At 43.3% G+C, this 16,478-nt stretch overlaps 1 protein-coding gene across 1 annotated transcript in view; it reads right to left on the bottom strand.

Annotated features, from left to right (window-relative positions):
* Positions 1-2,754: 2,754 nt before the first annotated feature.
* SAE1 (SUMO1 activating enzyme subunit 1) overlaps positions 2,755-16,478 on the bottom strand; it is a 28,752-nt gene continuing 15,028 nt past the window's right edge. Inside the window, exons 5-9 of the mRNA XM_072123293.1 lie at positions 15,949-16,048; positions 8,122-8,227; positions 5,938-6,082; positions 3,194-3,263; positions 2,755-3,102 (exon numbers count right to left, since the gene is read on the bottom strand). Of these exons, the coding sequence (XP_071979394.1) occupies positions 3,010-3,102; positions 3,194-3,263; positions 5,938-6,082; positions 8,122-8,227; positions 15,949-16,048 (514 nt within the window). The 3' untranslated portion in view covers positions 2,755-3,009. The remainder of the gene's footprint in view (positions 3,103-3,193; positions 3,264-5,937; positions 6,083-8,121; positions 8,228-15,948; positions 16,049-16,478) is intronic.

Raw genomic sequence — 16,478 nt, 5'->3', positions numbered from 1 at the left:
ACTAGGAATTGTATAGCTAGAGGATAACATTCTAGATAATAGGCAAGTACCAAGTGCAAGAATCATAAGGACATGAGGACATGCACAAGTCATTGTCGTGACGTGACGTGCACTTGTAATGGACGGGACTGGTGGTTTTTAGTGCAATTTTTCGGCAATTTTGCCTTATCTACAATTAACAAATGAGCCATATTTGCATATAGTTTTTCATTAACGTGTGTGTTAGTAGCAGCAGAACTGAATAATACATTTCTATTCCAGGATTGTAGCTGAACTTAAAACACTGGTGTGTCAGCTCTCTTCATTGCGGAGCCTCCCACCCCTGAGTAGCTGTTGTTAGTCATAAGCTGGCAAAAGGGGAGGGGCTCACACACTAGTGAACCAGAGCGCTAAAAAACCAGTTACAATCCTGGAACATAAATACACTTTCATAGTTCTGCTGCTGCTAACAGCACACACAAAGTTATGGTCATACAGATCTCCAAAACTAACCCCTAAACTTGTAGTGTATAGTCAGAACTGCTGACAGATTACCTTTAAACCACATTTGGACATTCAGCAGATTCCTAGTGTTTCGGGTGTCACCCCCAATATGATTCTGACTGATCCAACTGGACAGACTGAGCACCCAGATTACATAGATTCACATTATCATACATGACAGGCAATTGTCTTTCTCAGAAGTTGTGGCAGCGCTTGCACAGATTTATTCCTTCCGTCTCTACCCATTGTTCAGCCAGACAGAGAGCAGATTTTATCTAAAATGTGTCTGCCCCTTCTGGGGAGAGAAGACGTTTAGATCGTTACAAACTGCAGTTTCTTCTTCTTAATTCAGTAATTTCCTAATCCGTCAGTAGATGTTTTTGAGACTGCAATCAATGCATAGATCACGAGATACACAACCATATATGTGCAGGCTATAGCTATAGCAATGCTGAACCACTGCTGCCAGCTTAAAAGGGGTGTTCCACCTATAAGATATTGATGACCTATCCATAGCATTAGATCTGTCAGGTGTTCCCAGTACAGAGACTGAAGTCCAAGTCTAGCAGTCTCTCTTCTCTGGGAAATTCAGCTGCAGTTTCAGGCACTGGCCACTACATTGAGTGTGGAGCTAAACTGACTCCTTTTACTGTATGCTGGGAACATCTGACATTCCTGTTGGCCCCCTGCCCTATACAAACTCGACATATCTCAGCATTGCCGCCTCGGACAGCAGAGCAGGATATAACGTGCTATTTTCTAGTTACCGGACTGCAGTGTTAAGTTGAGGGTTATAAAGATCATGCGCACGTCAGCTCTTAAAAGATCTCCAGTGGAAACAATTTTCCACCTGCAATCACTTTTTGCAGTGCTCTTTTAGCTTACAAAGACCTCATCGTAATGTTTATTTAGATTGATATTAATCCCATGATGCCCCAGCAGAGCATCATATGACTAATTAGAGACCATAGCGTCTCTCAATTTCATTCAAACGGAACCTGTCAGTTTAACTAACCCACACGCACTAAAAATATCTTTGAAAACTGACATTATACAGTACAACTATCCCTATATTGTTCCTCTCCATTTGTAAAGTTGACTCACCATCTTGATTTATGTTTATCCAGCTCAGCCGTGACTGCTTTCTCTTCAGCCCAGTCAACCTTGCTCTGCTACCTCATTCCTCCCTTCCACAGGATTCAGAGAGATGCTGGCTGTGTGTGACGGGCTGAAGAACAATAAGCGGTGATATTCACCCATCCCTCAGGAATTCTCTTCCACGAGCAGTCTCTCAACCTCCTCATTCACCCCTCCCTCAGGAATTCTCTTCCATGAGCAGTCTCTCAACCGCCTCATTCACCCCTCCCTCAGGAATTCTCTTCCACGAGCAGTCTCTCAACCTCCTCATCCACCCCTCCCTCAGGAATTCTCTTCAACAAGTCACACACAGCTTCTCTCATTCCTGAGGGAGGAGGAATAAGCTAGAGGCGTGGCTGTACTGGAAGTACATGAATAAACTGGACTCGGCTCAAAAGCAAAAGAGGATGATAGGACTCAACTGGGGTAATTTGCATAGATGTTTAATCCACTTTATGGATGGACTGTGGAACTTTACAGGCATGGGGAGTTACAGTATAGGAATTATAGTTTTCAAAGATGTGTTTATTTAGTATTAGTTTCATCTGTAAATTATACGGTCTTAAACGTGGACATATAGCATGCCAGCTGAGGCATGTAAAAATCTAACATGTAGCTCTTTTGCAATATCTCTGAGCATTGCACATTCTGACCTTGTGGCAAATTTGCTTGGTCTGTCCACTCCTAGGAAGGTTGTCAAATCTTTCCCCATAGCATGATGAACTTATTTTGTAAAACCATATATAATCCTCAGACTGAAAAGCAACAAAAGTTTCTCCAACAGTTTTCCTCCTTGGAACTGTGTTGCTATGCAACAATATGTTATAGCAAAACTACTACTTTTCTAGAGGTGGTCACACTTACTGATGATCAATTAAGCAGGGGAATTCTATAATCAGCACCCCTTTTAATATTTATGGAAGAAATAAGGAAGTACTTTTGTTACTAATTGTTACTCGTTGGAATTTTTTATTCCTTCTAATAACTGCATTATTTTAAACTATGGCTGTTACATAAAACCAAGGTATATAGACTCGACATTGCAATTTTATCAAAGTTTTTTTTTTTTTATTGAAAAAAAACAAAAAAAGGTCTGAACCGCAAAAATACATTTAACAAGTTTATAAAAAAAAAAAGCAGGTCATGTGACATTTATATTCTGGTTTCCTATTGAAGTCAGAATACTATTTTGCATTCAGTTTGCATGGAGCGGTGTAATCCTCATTCTGCGTCGTAAAGACGAGTCACATGACTTTATATCGGTTCTCTGTTCTTTTAGATGGTTACGCCAGAAGCGGCGATTACTGAATCTGCAAAGTGCAGTCATATTGGTCCAAATGTCACAAACCCACTAACCCTCCAATACATAACCAGGATGATCAACCTCCGTTATTTGGCGCTCAAACAGTCAACGATGCCGCTGCTCTTCAGTCCGTCAAAGAAGAAGAAGTTGTTATGTGGTGCGTCTCGCTGGGAAAGGGCCTGTACATGAGGGGAAACATATAAGACATGGTGGTGAGTAACCCATCTGGGACACCACAAAGGGTAGAGATCAGAAATAGGAAATATCTACCTTGACTAATTCCTGGCCCAGGACGCCACCTACAACCGCACAGACGGGAGCCATCTCCGAAAAACAAAAGCTGTGGAAGAGAAAAGAAATATCAATGTATGATCCCATACCCTGCCACCAGTGAATCATGAATCACACTCACTACACTGCACCAGACCACCAGACACGTATGCATGAACCTCACTACACTGCACCAGACCACCAGGTATGTATGTATTACACGCACTAATGCACTAGACCAGGGGTCAGGAACCTTTTTGGCTGAGAGAGCCATGAACGCCACATATTTTAAAATGTTATTCCATAAGAGCCTTAGCATATGTACATGCTCACCAGTAGATAGGTAGTCCCCGTGTCATGTGTGCCCCTGCGATCTAGGTCTCGAATCGCAAGCACACCCGTGTCACTCTCTGTGGCGGTGCCCCTTTCCGAGCTCATTCAACCCACCACTCTCCGGCTCCCGTACCGGCTGGCCAGCACGCCAGTGCGCCGCTGCTCACTTTCCGGGTTCCTATAAAGACCTGCGGCTACCAGATAGGTAGTCATAGCACATGTCCCCCAGTATATAGGTAGCCACAGCACATGCCCCCAAGTAGATAGGTAGCCACAGCTGTCTAAGAGCCAGATGCAGCCAACAAAAGAGCCATATCTGGCTCCCGAGCCATAGGTTCCCTACCCCTGCACTAGACCATCACCCTGGTCATGTCATGAAGTGCTCAATGATGTGAATTAGCTCATATTCCAGCAAGCCACCCTGTAAAACCCTTTAACACTTAAATACGGTATATATTTATCCCTAATGATATGTAAACAGAGCTGATTAGGTCTGTAGTTGAATATTGGCAGATGGTCCCTAACTACTAGTTCCATACAGCAGCATGTCCTAACAGTGAGACCTGTCAAACAGGAACAAGGAGGCAGGGCAATGCAAGTAAAATGTAATATGCACGACTCCATTAATATCAATGGACTCACATGAGGCAAGTTACATACAAGATTACAAACTGATATTTTTTTTTTTAAACATTGTAGCCATAGAAAGGAAACATTTAGGGATAAGGGCAATGATGTTTTTTTTATCATACAAGTATTTATTTTGGTTGGGTAAATTTAAATGGCAGGTTCCCTTTAAAAGGAAGCCCTGTACTGTGCTATGCCCTCCACCTATCCAGACATTAGTCTCGTCAGTGTTGTGGATGTTACACACGCACGGCTGGACACAGTAACTACTACTTTAGATGTGAGTGATGCCATGCGGACGCCGCATGTGGCAAAGGGCTCACAGATGGGATGATGAGACCCTATGTGATTATATGTGGCGTTATTATCATCCGACAATATTACACTGCGCGGAAGATCAGTACATTTTTAATACAGAGCTTTCAAAAAGCATAAAAATAATTACATGTCTCATGTTATGGGATATCAGGCTTAGCTGAAGGAACCTGTTAGGGGGCGACTTGGGACACTAAGCCACCCCCACAGGTCCTTATGGTGGTTAATTGTCCCAGAATGCCCTTTAGCTAGTCATTCTGTCACACCCTGTTATACTTACCTAGGGATGGGTCCGATGAGGCACATTGGACCCATCTTTGGTGCTCCCTGTGCCTGCTAAGTAATGCAATGAACTCAAATCCCTACACCAGCGCCGTACCCAAGCGCATGTGCAGTGAAGTCAAGGTTTAGTGCGACACAATTACTGTGCGGCATCTCCGGACCAAGGCAAGTATAAAAGTTTTTATTATTTTGAAGTGGGCACAGGAACCAGTTCACCACTAATAGGATATTAAAAGGGTTGTCCATAGGGTGTATGGGCCTCATGGGGTGTAAAAGAACCTACAAGCACCTCAGAAGCACAATGGGGATGCGGAGTCGATAGCATGCACCCACTGTTGATGTTGACTGACCTAATGTACACAAACTGCGACCGGCGCTGAAGAAAGGTGAAAACAGGTTGTCAATTTTACACTTGCTGGGGCCCCATCTAAAACAGTACAGGATAGACTATAAAAGGGGGATCATCCGCTTTAACTTCAGAGAAAATTCCTTTACTTTGTTTTTGAGGTTTTTGTTTTCTTCTGGTAGCCATCAGAACCTGTGTCCCGCACTAATCAGACAATTTTAACGCTGTAATCGACACCAAGAACTAATGAGTCCAATCTCTCCGGTCTACGGGCAACCAATAATGGGACCTCTCTAGACCTCTCATGTGTCCAGTTTTCAAAATTAATGGATGGGGTGAAATGTTTGGACTTAATGTACTAGGACACTAGTGGGGGAGATTTATCAGAACTGTCTGAGGTAAAACTATTCTTCCCAGTGACACCAATCAGAGCTGAAATGAAAGCTGAGCTCCGATTGGTTTTGGTTGCCCTGGACAACTAGAATAGTTTTACCTCTGATAAATCCTACTCTTTGGGGGAGATTTATCATAAGTCTCTTAGAGCAGAGCTGTTCTATTTTCCCATGGCAACCAATCAAAGCTCAGCTTTCATTCTCCCACAGCCATTTATAAAATTAAAGCTGAGCTCTGATTGGTTTCCATGAGCAACTAGACAAGATTTACCTCAGAAACTTGATGATAAATCTCCCCCTTTGTGTTGTGATCTAGAGAATATCCGAGGATCCAGAAGAAAGTAACTCAGTAACACAGACCCGGGGTTCATGGACCTACAAGTACTGCACTGTACTGGGTCAGCCTGATAAGTTTCATAAGATTGATTTATAACATAGCGCAGGGTTACCTTGCAAAGTCATCTGTCAGCATGTCAGGGTTCACTCCCAACGAGTCCAGCAGGTCGTTGCGGATCTGAAGCAGCGCCTCACAGTCCTCGGAGTAAGTGCTGGGCTCAGGGTCTCTTCCCTTGTCAGTGCGGAACTTCATTATGACTGTGGAGAAACATGGATTTCTATAGTATTTGGATTTGGACTGCAAGATCCCTGGACTTGATCATACGGATTGTTTGTGTCGGAGCAATAGGGGCTGCCAGACCGCGCTGACAAGGGTGATAAAGCAGAAATATATCAAGTATCTGGAGTGGGTTCCACATGAAAGGCTACGGTATTACATCTCACAACAACCCACTCCTCTATTCATTATAGCTGATCCCCCCTGGATGGTCCCAAATACACCCAGGCCTGCATGTTACCATGTCTATATGATGACACCTATCCCAGACTGGCTGTGATCCCTCCCCCTGTGCTCCAATTAGTGTCTGACTGATGCGAAATTTACATATTCGTATGTAAACGCGAGCCAGATGAAAGATGGTAGTGATAAAAGTGGATGACACGCAGGAGAGCGGCTTCTTCATTATAGCGGATCAGAAAACACAGACCGTGCAGAGACAGACACAGGGGAGACTGGAGGGAGCGGGTGCTGCCATCATCCGTGTCTGCGCTGCCCTCTGCTGGTCACAAGCAACTGACAACAAAAAGGCAGCATTCGAAGGACAGTCTAGATTTGTGTTGCACATAATAACCTTCTTAGTTTATGCATCTTTTGTTGTAAAAGTCATTAGAGTGTCTTAGAGGGACCCCACACTAAGGGCACAAAACGCCTGAACTTCTGGTAGATGTCCAAGGAGCGCGGCTCAGGATCGTGAGGAATGTGCCGTCACCCCGGACCCCTCCTGCAGGTCACAGCTCAGAATAGCAGAGCAGGTGCACACCACACCCGCAAAACACAAGGACACCCTCCAGCTCCGCACTGGTGTCCGGTTGCCACGTGGGGGTGGAGTGGGCCCAGCAGACGGCAGCAGGAAGGAAGTTTTATAAATATGGACAAACGTTAAAACAGAAGATAACATCGGGGGATCCAGAACGTGCAGAAACCAGGAATCTCAGAGATTAAAGGGGTTTTCCCATAAAAGAAAATTCTAACATCCCCTAGTGATGTTTACACAATAAAGATCATTTTAACCCCTTACTTTACAATGCTACTCAGTTTTATTACTGCTTTAGCTCCCATCACTCCCTTGGCTGCTCAGTGCAAAATCCCAGGGTGTGGGCGGGGCCTCTAAGCAGACACAGTGGGGGCACATTTACTTACCTGTACCTGCGCGATCCCCGAGGCGCGTGCGCCTGATATCCTGCATGTGTCGCTTCCCTGATCCCGGTACATGTAAGTGCATTATATGCAACACAATTTTAAAGTTAAATCCTGCGGTTTGTCCGAATCCATCGGATCATCCGACGGCCAGCCGGTGCCATTGTGGCAATACGTTATGCGTGCGACAAAAACCCATTAAATGCGGCGCAAAACGGAAATAGTCGGGAAACCCGAAGCAAATGCAGTCCACGGACCCTTAGTAAATGTGCCCCTTTATTATTCATCTAGTTCGGTGGGGTGACAATGTGGTTACATTATCAGGGTACAGGTGTACACTGACACATAGAAAGAGATGAGAGATTCATGATTACACAGAGGCCGACCGGCAGAGGTTACAGGGTCGTGTCTAGGGGCAACTGAAATTATGTACAGCAGGACTGATAGAGACAATTTGGACTTATGCTGCATTTTTGTTACTAACAGTGAATTAGAGAATGTGTAGTTTTGCTATCCTGAGTACATGTAAGAAACTTGTCTTTGTTGGTATACCCCTTTAAGGATGGACCCAGAATATACCTATTATAGGCTGATCCCACAAAATTACAGTGCTAGTAGGTGGTGCGTTCTTCACTCAGGATCCCTTTAAATAGCCAGTGTTTGGGAAATTCTTTTATTCTAGCAAAATTCTTCACATTCCAAACAGCTGAATGACTCTAGGACCACTGATTGATCGTGGGGCTGGTGCAGGGGGGCGACACGCAGTATCACTGCTGCAGATGAGGGACATTGAAGAAGTCTATTGGGTGCCAAAAACATCAGAGCACTCTACGTGTACATTGATAACACAACACCTTTAAGAAAAGTTCTAGCACTTTACCTTGCAGGAGGAAGTAGTCGGCGGGCGTTTTCTTCAGCGCGGCTTTGGCTTTCTCGCTGCTCCAGTCGATTTCCAGGGCGTCCTTCAGCTGGCAGAACTCGATTTTCTGACAAGGACAAAAAAAAAAAAAAAAAGCGGAGAAGTTTTGAGGCGCGTTGGGAACGGTTTCCTCGGGAAAAGTTGAGCTGTCATTTTTAAGCAGCCGCCCCCCTCCCTATCGCTACTTCCCCCCCTTCTCTGCTCTTTAAAACATTTAGACAGCAAGAGGAACATTGATTGGGGCCGGTGCAATGTCACTTGTGGATAATGAGACTGAGCGTTCTCGCTGCGAGGACATTGTGCTCTACTTTCTTAAAATACTTTGTTTTTTTGCCAACTTTATTCGGATAGGATTACTTTTTGACAACTCTGATAAATTCCTGGACGGAACAACAGGGGCTTATGCCGTTTGTCGATGCAATGATAACATTCACGATTTTACTAATGGGGTTGGTCCTATGGATAAACTGCTTACTATTAGAAGCCTCCCATGGGCATAGGAAGTGTTGTATCCCTCACAATCAATGGGAAAAACTGGCACCAAGGGTTTAGTTTTTCCTGTGGTGGCGCTGCTCCTCAACTAAATATTACACTGTCCCCGATTCAATCTAGGGGTGATCCATGTAACGTGTGAATGTGCCAGGTACTGTTGAACTAAAAGAGGTGATCAGCCAGAGGGTGCGGTCACACGGTGCGTTCATTGCGATTTGAAACGCATTACAACGGCCAAGGAGAGGAGAGTTGCCCAATTAATGCGTTAATGCATGTGATAACATGGCGCCAACAAAACACATTGTTAAAATCCCATTTATGATGGGTTTTGTAAACACAAGGGTTAATGTTATTAGGCAAATCACCTCTCCTCAGCTGTGAAAACAAAACCAAAATGCACCGTGGGAACGCGCCCCAATACAGCGGGAACCTAAAAGTGAGACTATCCCTGTTCCTCAGCAACCTAACAGGGAATTTTCTGAAAGGGCATTTAAATCAGAAATTAACCCCTTCCTGACGAGGCCCTTTTTTCGTTATTGCGGTTTCATTTTTCACTCCCCACATTCAAAAATCCACTTTTATTTTTCCATGTACAGATCTGTGTGACGGCCTGTTTTCTGTGTAACAAATTGCACTTTGTAGAGATGGCATTTATTATTCCATGTCGTGTGCTGGGAAGCAGGAAAAAACCCGTATTTGCGCTGTATTGTGGTCTTGGATTTTTAAGTCTTTCACTGTGCTCCCCGAATGACATGTCTCCTTTATTCTTTGCGTTGGTGCGATCACGGGGATAACAAATTTGGTTTTATAATGTTTTCAAACAATTTACAAAAAATAAAACCTGTACAAAAAAAGGCGCTAATACCTTTATCATACTTTGGTGTACGGAGCTGTGGGTGGTGTCTTTTTTTTTTGCAACTTTTGAGGACGGTTTCAATGCTACGATTTATATTTTTCTAAAATGGCAAAAAAGTGGTATTTTTCGACTTTAGGCGTTTTCCGTTATGGGGTTAAACTCCGGGAATACCCGTTATTATATTTTGAGCGATCGGACATTTTGGGATGCAGCGATACCTGATATATTTATGATTTTTACTGTTTATTTATATCAGTTCTAGGGAAAGTTGGGTGATTTGAATTTTTCGTTTTTTTTTAAATATAATTCCACCCCCCCCCCCCAACTTTTGGGGTTTTTATTATTGCCATTTCTTAGACCCTTTAGGGTAAATTAACCCTAGATTGTTCCTACCATATACTGCAATACAACGGTACACTGCATTTTTGCACAGTATTCAGTACAATGAGCCACGCAATCAGATCCAAAATGGCGGCACCCACACGTAGCCAGGATTTAAATGCCTCAGGTAGCTTTGTTATCCATGGCTTCCCTCCTAAAATCATGCGGATGAGGGCTCTTGGGGGTGTTACAGAGCCCTTCAGTGTTGCAGATTCACAGGTTGTTACAGTGTGCAAGGAGAACTTCCCCCTCCCACTTTGTGATATTACATCAGGCGGAGAAAGGGGGGGGGGGACTGCTGAGGAAGCGGAAAGGGATGTGCGAAATCGTATAAGTGCCTGTGATTCTGCAGGACGGAAGGGTTCTGGTAACCCTTCTGACTCATTAGCAAAATTTTTAAAGTAGATTTTAGTAGGAAGGAATCCATGGATAACAAACATAAGAAGATACCACAAGCGCAATGCCTGGATCTATGACTAAGTGTCCCCGGTTTATCACGATGCATTTTAAATGCAGATTTCCTTTAAAATATATCCAAAACTATATAAATGATCATAGTGAAACAAATAATAAAAGGGAGGTTACATCTGGACAGTAGACTGAAAACAATAAAAATAGAACCTGTAAAGAAGTGAGACAATGGGGCTCATTTACTAAGGGTCAGCCGAGCGCATTTTCGTCGGGTTTCCTGACGATTTCCTTTTTGTGGCGAATTGCCCCGGAATTAGGCGCACGTGATCGAATTTTGGCGCATCGGCGCCAGTTTGCATGCGCCAGAAATGGGAGGGGGAAAGGCCGTCGGACAACGCACGGGATTTAACATTTAGAATTGTGTCGCAAGACAAGCACCGGAAAGAAGCAGGTGAACTCCGGCGGACCTCGGCGCAGAAGCAACGGATGCAGGAACTCGGGTGCACAAGCGAATCGCGGCAGACCCGAATCAGCGCACAGCGGGATCGCTACAGGACCGGGTAAGTAAATCTGCCCCATTGTGGTTTTTCCAAAAAAAAAAAAAAGGGGGTGTGTGGGATGTTTATGGAATAAGTTAATTTTTTATAGTTTATTTTATTCTGTTTTTGTACCTTTTTATTACAGGCATTCCCCGGGTTATGTACAAGATAGGGTCCGTAGGTTTGTTCTTAAGTTGAATTTGTATGTAAGTCGGAATTGTATATTTTATAATTGTAGATCCAGACAAATTTTTTTTTTTGCCCCAGTGACAATTGGAGTTCAAATTTTTTTTGATGTAATTGGATCAAGGATTATCAATAAAGCTTCATTACAGACACCTTACAGCTGATCATTGCAGTCTGGGACTATAGTAAAGCATCCAGAGATCTTCACCAGAGGTCACAGTGGGCAGAGGGGTCCGTCTGTAACTATGAGTCGTCTGTAAGTCGGGTGTCCTTAAGTAGGGGACCACATGTACTTTTATTTCCCTCAACAAAATTTTTTTTTTTTTTAATTAAAGCACCCTAGGAGGGTCCGATTGTTCATACAATATACACAAAAGTATTGCGCCATATTATATTGAATACAACTTCACTTTAACAGTGACCCCGCAGATCAGACCCCGCCTTAGGACACATAATACTCAAGTCAATGGTAAAGTGGGAAATCCCCATAACTGCACAAATCAGCAGAATTATCAGAGCATCGCTCAAGGATCAACCAAGAAAAGAAATCCCTAATCATCTTTTCAGATCAGTTCAACTTTCCTTTCATATTTGATGCGACTTTTCCCGACCTGCGCTGCCATAATCCCTACAGATACACAAATCCCCCTCTGTTCCCCGTCACTCTCGGCCCCCAGGTAGTCTGACCTTTTGACTGATGTAATAGTTGGGATCGGCGCGACCTATGAAAGTCTTACAAGTCTCTGCATCAGCAAACAGCAGGTCTACTGAAGCCGGATTGTAGATGACAGTAGCCCGGAGGCCGACACAGAATCCGTCTGACGGGGGAAAGGTGAATCCATGTCAGCGCTAATGACGCTCCCAAGATGAAGGTCAAGATTAAGAACAAATGAACCTTTTCACCAGGAGACGGGCAATGGGTAGTCATAATTACACCTTATGATAGGAATATACAATAACAATGGGAAAATCAATACAAGACAATGTATCAGTTTCCAGAAGAAATGTATTAAAAAAAAAAGTTTTGTACAGGTTATAACACGTCTGGGAATCCGCATGAGGGAATTCCCTGTTATTCCATGGATGAAGGAGGAGACTAATCCCAGATGCCAAGAGGCTGCGGTGTTCCCTTTAAAGCAGCAGAGGTTAAAGGGGTAGTATGAATTTTGATTGTTACGTGGTTAAGGGCTAAAATTATTTGGGGGTCCCAGCAGGGGTTGCTGGATTAACCCCAGCTATAGTATGTAGTGTGTATACACGTTGGGCGAAAACTGGACCCATGTTCACACTGCGCGAGTCCGTTTCCGCAATCCTGTGGATATGGAATAACAATCACACTTGGGACAACTTCCAGGGGACATGGCTGCTTACTTCCAAAACACAACACTTCTCCCCAACGGGTCCTGTCTTGTTCTGAAACTCTGGGAGGATAGATCTGCCCAAAACCCCACTGCACTAGCGAGTTGCAGGTCTGAAATTCTGATCAACACAAAGACAATGATGGCCCTATCCACACAATGGGTGCAGACTCACTAATCCCAAGTCCCCCAATGTGGAGGGGCTTAAAGGGGCTGTCCACTTGCAGCAAATAATTGATATTGTATGTGTAATAAAAAGTTATTTTTCAATATACTTTCTATATAAATTTCTCACAATCTCTGCTTGCTGTCCTGCTATAGGAAGCTTCTACGTTTACTTCCACTGGATAGAAATCTGTCCATGGTCTTGTGATCAGCCGTTATATCACAGAATAATGATAATAGCGGCTTGTGCACCTGCGCGTCTATGGACAGAGTTTGAGGAGCTGAAAGGAAACAGAGAACCTTTCTATAGAAGGAAAGAAAGCAGAGATCTTGAATACGGCAAGGAACTGATACAAAGTATATTGGAAAATTGTATAACTTTTACTTACACAAACCATAATTATTTGCTGCAAGTCAACAACCCCTTTAAATATAGTGGTGGTCAACTAGGGTCCCCAATGTGAACAGATGCCTGGAGTCCTAGATCTCAGACTGTCACTAATCATAAATATATCATTTATCCTGGATCCCAACGCCAACAGACAAGTCAAATGTAGTCTGATACTGCACTTTAACTTTCTTCTGCGAATCCTCTGCATCTCAAAAAGTAAATCTCTACAAAAATGGGGGATAAAAAAAAACAAAAAAAAAACAAACCAAAAACGGATGACTGCAGGGATTAAATCCATTAGGTTTGTTTGTTTTATCAACACACACAGATGCGTAGGTCTGCATACTCAAAAAAAATAATTAAATTGAATTAATGAATTAACATTGAACCAAAAAGTAAGTATCAAGCAAAAATTCCATTAAATATGACCCCCAAAGGCAACAGAAGTTGGTCCCCTGCATCCCACCCGACTGCATTTCAAAATACGGCGCTTCCTTTTTTGCAGTGCAGCCTCATCTAAAATAAATTATTCTCGTCTCAGCATATCATGAGATGAACATTTAAAGGGGTTGTCAGGGAATAAAATATGTATATTTTTTTTCCACTTTCGATGCATTTTATGTATGTCTGGCGGCCAGGAGCCCCCTTTCCAGTCGCTAGCAAAATATAAAGTTCATCTAAAATGAAATATACAAGAAGCTGAGCCCTAACAATCTTCCTCTGTACTTTGCCATCAATCCCATTATGTCTCAGCACAGCATTACATGACCATGTAAGTTCATCCTGATAAACCAGGGACACTTACTCATAGATCCAGACACCGTAACTGTGGTATCTTCTTATATTTCTTATCCGAGGCCTCCTTCCTTCTAACACCAACTTTTAAAATTATGTTAATGACCACGAGAGCTCAGGGGGAGTGTTTTCAGAGCCCCTCAGTGAGGTCTTTACACTTGCTGTTATAATGAGCAGAACAGGTCTCCCCTCCCCCTGCTGCCGTTACATTACACAGCCAGAGGGAAGAGAGCAGTCTTACTCATTGTAATAGCTTGTGAATCTGCAGCACGGAGGGACTCTGGATACACCCAACAGAGCCCTCCAGGCTCATTATAATAATTATTAATGTGGATTTTAAAAGAATGGAGGCCAAGGATAACAAATATAAGATACCAGATTCTCGGTGCCTGGATTTATAAGTGTCCTGCTCTCTTTCTGCTCCCGCTAAGCCATAAGTCCCGGTCCGCAGTGATGCATCAGCCATAGTGTGACAGCTACAGCAGGAGTTTGTGCTGTGGTTGGGATGTCACTTCTGACCTCTGTATACAGACAGACTGACTGTGACAAAAAACCCTTTATCCATACTATGAAAACACGGGAAGCTGACCTCTCTAGAACACCATAAAGGGAGTACATGAGGAACTTTCATTTTGTAAAACTATTTTCTTAAGGTGTATATATAAAACAGATTAAGGAGGTAAATAATAATGTTTAAGTAAAAAAAAAATAAACACCTTCAAAACTCCCTTCAGCAGCTTCCATTATACTCCGCAAACATTGTGTAAGACAATACGGGTGCTGTGCCCGCCCCTCTAGATTTAATAATGATGTCACCCCTGAAAATCCCCAAGCTGGACTCCAGCAATAACACAGGTGAATGCGCTGCGCTCCGCCGCTGTGTCAGTCTTTTCAAGTGCGCGAGTATCTGGGGAGTGAAGGCTCCGCTGAGACAAGAAGCTAAATTGCAAAATGTTCAGACGCTGCTGTATTCTTCCAGGCTGCGCATTCGCTCACCAGCAGGGAATAGGATCACACATCCCCCAAGCCGTTTTCTAATTTAAATATGTCACTTTGTGAAGTCTGTCAAGTAAAAAATGAACTCCCATTTGCAACACTTAAGCGTTTGCGAGCACCTAAGGCGTCCTAATTGATGTCAGAGAGGAATAAATTAATGCGAGGGGCGGCTCTGTCCTCGGCAGCGGAGATTACATAATCAGATCAGAAACTTCCAAAGAGTCTATAGACAGAGCTGCAGGCAGGTTATATAGGACGACCCCGCATACTAGACCCATAGTTTCCAGGTCACCACTAGAGGACTATAATATAGATACCTTCATTACCTGAGGATAAAAAACTGACAATATAACAATCTTAACCCCTTAATGGCAAAGATATTTTCAGCTTGGTCAGCCATTTTTATAGGTTTCACCTTCAGTGACACCAACCACAGGCCAGGCTGGTGAGAAGGCAGTCATCTTACTACAGTCTTTATACAAACTAAGGGTGTGTTCACACAACAGCTGAGAAGAGAAGATTTGCACGATTACACCGATGTCAACATTGCGTTTACAAAATGCATGCGTGAACGCTATGTTAAAATCATGTTAACATGTCATTTCCTCTTTGCGACCAGATCACGGCCCCCCCATAGAAGGTCCCGGTGTCATGATCACATGGTGCATCACCACACCGTGACTGGCGGCAGAGATGCCAAGTATAGGACTCTTCTGCCTATGGACGGAGTGACGAGCGCTCACTCCACCTCCTCCCGGCCCTGTGCAGGGCACCTTCCCACGTGGTGTTTTTAAACGCATCCAAAAGGAAAGTGGGAGGGGGATCCTTCGCACATCAGACCCTGGTTTACCATGCTTGATTTTGATGGTAGCTTTCCTTAAAGTATTTACTATGACACTGAAGGACCAGGCTGTATTTGTGCACAATTCTTGAACATCTGGTTTCACATGAATAAAGTGTGCACAGGCAAAAAAAATTTAAAAAGAAAATTGCAAAAAAGTGATGCAACTACCATTCCCCCAATGTGTGTTTTTGAGTGGCTTCTACCTGTTTAAAGCATAATGGACCAGAACTATGGACCTGCACAACCCCTTTAATGATTCATATTCAAACACAAAAAAAAAAACTGCATGGACCAACACTGAAAACCAACTCCACTAATACGCAGGATCACAGGGACCGGAGCCTTCTGTGGACAGACATCACTCGGACATTTACCTTTTTGATCATGGTGCTTTCCGTAGCATCTATTTTGGGCTTTTTGGCCTCTGGGCCGTCTTCAGACTCCGGGCTGGTCTTGGTCACTTTGGTTTTCTCTCTAAAATGTTATCAGGATTTTATTTTTATTTAGAAATTCAGGAATAAAAGCCAGGATTATATAAAGAGGTTTTGTAAAGTATGAGATCAATATAGAGGGATATGCTCCATACAACAGGTGATTTTCATGTCCGTGGTTCAGTGTTTTTACACAGATGCACTGTTTTCAGTGGGTGTTTTCACATTTTAGTAATTTTCCACTGATCCTGCCCCCAAGAAAAAAAAAGTGTTGAAGCATGACCTACTAATTTTTCATGGATGCAGATCAAGAAAGGTAATATAATGTGTCTATGGGTATGCACAGAGGTCGCACTAACATTTTTCCAGAAGGGTAATAATACTCCTCTCACAATTTTTGAGGAGTATTTTTAACCCAGGAGGAGTACGAAATTTTCACTAATAAATGTATAACTCCCAGGCGTATATATAGT

This window comes from Engystomops pustulosus, chromosome 9 (assembly GCF_040894005.1).
Source record: "Engystomops pustulosus chromosome 9, aEngPut4.maternal, whole genome shotgun sequence".
Classification (NCBI taxonomy): Eukaryota; Metazoa; Chordata; class Amphibia; order Anura; family Leptodactylidae; genus Engystomops; species Engystomops pustulosus.
Note: the sequence above shows the minus strand (reverse complement) of the source record. Positions and strands in the feature narration are given on the sequence as shown.